Source organism: Hipposideros armiger, unplaced genomic scaffold (assembly GCF_001890085.2).
Source record: "Hipposideros armiger isolate ML-2016 unplaced genomic scaffold, ASM189008v1 scaffold_76, whole genome shotgun sequence".
NCBI classification, from domain to species: domain Eukaryota; kingdom Metazoa; phylum Chordata; class Mammalia; order Chiroptera; family Hipposideridae; genus Hipposideros; species Hipposideros armiger.
In genome coordinates this window covers 2,452,690-2,457,886 of record NW_017731426.1, presented here as the reverse complement: position 1 = coordinate 2,457,886, position 5,197 = coordinate 2,452,690, and the positions used below count along the sequence as shown (strand labels likewise).

The 5,197-nt window shown below is 31.8% G+C and overlaps 1 protein-coding gene across 4 annotated transcripts in view; it reads right to left on the bottom strand.

Annotated features, from left to right (window-relative positions):
* The window catches only part of ATF7IP (activating transcription factor 7 interacting protein), a 120,297-nt gene that overhangs the window by 22,078 nt on the left and 93,022 nt on the right, over positions 1–5,197 (bottom strand). For all 4 annotated transcript variants that reach the window (XM_019643285.1, XM_019643286.1, XM_019643288.1 and 1 more), the window contains exon 10: positions 4,029–4,096. In XM_019643285.1, coding sequence (XP_019498830.1) covers positions 4,029–4,096 — 68 coding nt within the window. The remainder of the gene's footprint in view (positions 1–4,028; positions 4,097–5,197) is intronic.

The window sequence follows — 5,197 nt, the reverse complement described above, 5'->3', positions numbered from 1 at the left end:
TTTTTTGGCACCCCCGGTATATAAACCTATAAATAAAAAAAAATCAGAGTAAACATCTACCTGTTAAAAGAGGCTTTTCCAGGCTAAGGGAGTAAAAAGGAGGACCTTACAATTCCTCCCTACCCTATCTGGATTATCTTAGTTCTTTTTGTAAGCAAAATATATTATTTACTTCTTAAAACTATCTTTAAATTATTTCATTTATATTGAATCAGTATCTATTTTGGACTGTGGAGTTCCTGAAATACTACTTAACAAAAAACTAATTTCAGGTTAATGATCCTACATGGTAGAGCATTAAAATACACTGAAGACATTACCAAAACATCAGTGATTTACTACCAAATATTTTATATACAATATTAGACTACATTCTTTTAGATTTTTTTCTTTTTGTTTTTTGTTTTGTTTTGTTTTCACATTCTTACATTATTTTAGATTTGAAACTCATTTTCATTTTCAAGTGAATATAAAAGGTAACTTCAGATGAAAAGCAGATGAGGGAGTTTCATTTTTACTTTCTCTTGAAATATCTTCATATAAAAAATTCCTCAAAACTCAGGTAATAGCAAAATGTTACACACACATACACACACACACATACACTCTCTCTCTCTCTCTCTCTTAAATAACCATAATAAGAGTTTTGTTATTCACCATGTATCTCTCTTTGACCGAATTGTCAAGGCTAAGAGTTAATTAGTCAAAGAACTGTAATAATGTTCCTTAAACTAGATTTTCAGTTAACATTCCCCTGGCTCTTTATTAGACTATTTTCTTGATTTTTTTTTCTTTAAGATTTTATTGGGGAATCAGGGAAGGGGAGCAGACAAGTTGCTGTCCTTTTGTTCTTCAGTCTAGTTGTGGAGGATGTTGCTTCACTGGCCCATGTTGGTATTATCATTGCGCTCTTCNGAAGAGCCAATCCTGTCCCTCGCAACAGTTTAAAAATTATTCGAGAGCCATAAAACAAATGAAATCACCATTATGTGAATAATATCCTTTTAAAATTTTATAAATGAAACTATGATAGTTTTATTTTCATTTTCAATTTCACTTCAGAGCCACATGTACGTACCCAAAGAGCCACGTGTGGCTCGTGAGCCGGTTTGCTGACCCCTGATCTAGACTGATGATGTGTACCTGATTTTACTGCTGGGGTCCTGACTGTCATGGCTGGTTACCTAGAAAGATGTGGCTATATGACCAGCCCTCTAAAATACCTCAGACCTTGAGTCTCAGTGAAGCATCTCTGAGCAAAGACTCCCAGGGCATATGTCCCTGCAGTTAATAAGAGAGAGCATATCCTATGCAATGCTTGACAGCGGAGGACTAAGAAGCCTGTGCCTGAGTTCTCTGAACCCCACTCGATGCATATATTTTTCCTGTTATTTTTGCTCCCTACCTGTTTTGCTGTGTAAACTATGACCACGAGTATGAACTGCTATGGGCCTTATAAGTCCTTCTAGCAAATCAACAAATTTGAGAGTGAGCTTTAGTCCCTGAGAGTGAGCTTGAGTCCCTCAAAATGGCAATATAATTACAGATAGCAGAATAAAAAGAATTTTACATTGTTTTACAATGTATACTGATAATTTGAATAAATGAATAAGTTTATTTTTCACTATTTAAAATATATTAATGTATTACATAAAATGAGATATATGAATAAAAAAATACATCATGTGAAATAAGTTAACAAATATTTATTTGGAGGACATCAGAGAAACCTTCATTCAAGAACTACACAAAGATATTTTACATATTTAATTATTTCCTAATTAGGTCTGATTAAAACAATAATCATTTCCATACAAGCCACCCAGATTCCTTCTAACCTGTATACTAGACTTCAATTGTTCAGAAGTACAACTAAGTAAGATTTGGCATAGGAAAAATAAATTAGCCACATGTACTTAGAAAGTGATATTCTAAAGATTCACAGGCTGTTTCACACCACTTTCTATTTGCTAGTAAGTGGCAAATAGCAAATGTTCATTTCTTAATATATCTTAAAAAATAATGTTACATTAATGAGATATTCAGCACAAAGACAAAAATTATATTTATACAAGAAAAGTCAAGCCAGCAGAGCACGGTTCTATAACTGGCAGCACATAGATATTTCCATAATGGTTTCTCATTATATAATGCAACTTGCATACTTATTATTCATATCCATAACTAGCACTCATTCAAAACTGAAACTTTGCTATTTTTGACAAGGCATTACTTTAGCATGTTAGCCACCTTGTCAAACTGCTTGGCAAGTTGAAAGTGTTTTTCATTCTCTGGTATTGAATTCCTCTTCCTCTAAGCCAAGTAAAATATCTACTGAGAGCTTAATATATTTGGTTGTACTGTGTCTTTGCTGTCTGACACAGTCACAGTTTCAGGTGACTTTTGGGTTGACTGATACAAGTCATTTCATCAAATATGTCAGTTATATAGTACAGTATAAAGTAAAATGTTTTAGATTCTAAAACGTGTGAAGTGTGGAATAACATAATGTTTTGGATTCTCTAGAATATAATAAGCAGTTGGGTATAATTGGATTTTATATTGTTTTGTTTTTTATTTTTCTTAAATTTTAAAATTATAGCAACTTTTTAATCCATTTTAATTTCACTTAAATTTTTACAGTATTAGATATAGTTCATGTCAGTAATCCAACATAATTTTTTGCAATGATGAAAATGTTCTATATCTGTGTTTTCTAATATGGTAGTCACCAGACATGTGTGGCAACTGGTCTTGAAATGGAGCTACTGTGGCAGAGGAAGTGAAATTTTAATTTAAATTAAATTTTAATTTCATTTTAATTTAAAAAGGTACATTTGACTAGTGGCTACCATATTGACAGTATAACTCTAGAAGAACCACCATTTCTAAGACGATAAAACACAGCCATTACAATGTCCATTTTCCTGTCCTTAAAATGTTACTTAGCTTGTCCAAACAAAAGAAATCACAAAGCAAATTAAAGACATTTGTAAATTCATGTTTCAGTTTTAGGTTTACCTTATAAAGTAAGGCTATACTTCCTATAAATGTAACATAAGAATCAATGAATAATCAATATTTTCTATATCACATCTTCTAGAAAATACTCCATATACTTTTAATTGAAAATATAGCAAAAACCCACAAGATAGCCTCAGAAATAATCACAATTGTGATCTTTAATATCATACACAAAGACTGCTAAAATATGTATGAAATAAAATATTTTTAATTCTTTAATTTGATCTGTAAACCATGGTATATTATCTAGTTTTGGTCAAAAATCCATCATTTTAAAGCAAAACAGTCATAATTAAAAATCATTATATCCTGTTTTAAAATTCATGTCATTTACTCATGCCTGACTTATTCAAGATTGTGTGTTTTTAGAAAAAATGTGAGTTTCTTGAACTAGATTAAGAGGAAGGAAAGAAAAGAAAACTATCAGGAACCTAATGACGTCTCTATAAAGCTATTATACTTAAAGCAACATAGTGAAAGGAGGCAGAACATTGTTAAGACAGGAAAAAAGTAGTTACTCCATTCCTGGGTCATTAAGATTTTAACATGAAAAAATATCAAGACCAGCAAAGTGCTAATAAACTTTCAGAAAGACTAAGATTTTCTTTCCAGAAAGCTATTTCTGATCAACTTTGAAGAAACGAAACTGGTGCCTCTGTGTATGTGTTGGGGTGGGTGAAGGAGGGGATCCTTAAAAAGATGGGTCAGAAGGAAACCACACGTGTAGACTGAATACTTACACTACATGAAAGGCAAACACATGGACTGTCAATGATATAATGCAAGCAGCTAGTTAATATAATAAACTAATATTATCTCTATGAGAACTACTAAGCAAAGACACTCACTTCTTGCCAAATATTACAGAGAAGCTGTTTGAAAATCTTTGGAGAGTTGTAAAAAACACACTCAGAATAATTTTCTTGTATTAAAGAATACTGATAGAAATCCATTCTCCTGTGTACTATAATTAGAATTTCAATTTGAAACAAGGAAAATCTTACCTGCGATGTACTATCAGCTGCTTTCTTATTAACAGAAGAAGCATCTATTGTTTTGTTTGCCTGGTTTTCTGAGGAGTAAAAAAAAAGCAGGTCAGAGCCATTTTTAAAAGCACCTACAAAAATGTGCTACGTCAGGTTGCTTTATATACAACAATTTATATAATTTTCTCCATTTTTTTTTGTCTGTCAATATGTTACATACATAAATAGACTCTCTCACAGACTACTACTGCTACAGTATCTTTCAGAAGGGCAAATCCACAATAGAGATCAAAAAACATCACAGATCCATTGACCCCAAAATTTTAACTCTATCCTAAGAAATACCTTAGGGAAATAATGTAAATGTTGTAACTAAATTTAAATGTGCATAACTTTAATTTTGTAACATGAATGAATGGTTAAATAAAATATAATCTTCCATACTATTAGAGAAACAAATTTAATGTTATGGCTAAAATGTAGTAAGTTTATTAGAAAAAAAATTACAAACAGTGATTCTGACAAAATACACATGCATAATTTCAGTAGTTCAATCACAGATGATTTTTCTTTATTCATTTTTCAATTAAGTTGTGCTGAGTTTGTGATGTTCACGTGTGTGTGCGCGTGCGCGCGCGCGCACACGCACACACACACACACACGCTACTTTCAGAACAGCATAGAGAGTAAACCAATGCTTCTCTGCCTCAATTTCTAAAGAGAAGGTATTGAATTTTATTAAATGTCTTTAATAGCTACTGAAGTGATTACTTAGCTTTTCCTCTTTGGTAATGTGGTTAAGTTACACTGACAGGAGTTTTCTAATGTTGAAACATCCCATCCTTGCTTTCTGTAGATAAAAACCTTCTTGGTCAAAATATGGCATTCCTTTCATTTGCAAATTTTCAGAATACATACAAAGTATACACCATTTATGTGAAAAAAAATACAGGAGATAGAACTATATATTTCCATATACATACAGAGGGTGCCAAAAAAATGTATTTCTTTAAAATATACACATTTTAAGGGAAAAACTATTAAAATTGTAATACCCAATATATACCAATAACAAAAGATGAATACAAGTCATGTTTGACTTCTACAACTACAAGAGGTTCTCAAAGTGGTTACCATCAGCGTCCACACACTTCTGATTACGGTGAACTACTGCTTGAGCATAGAT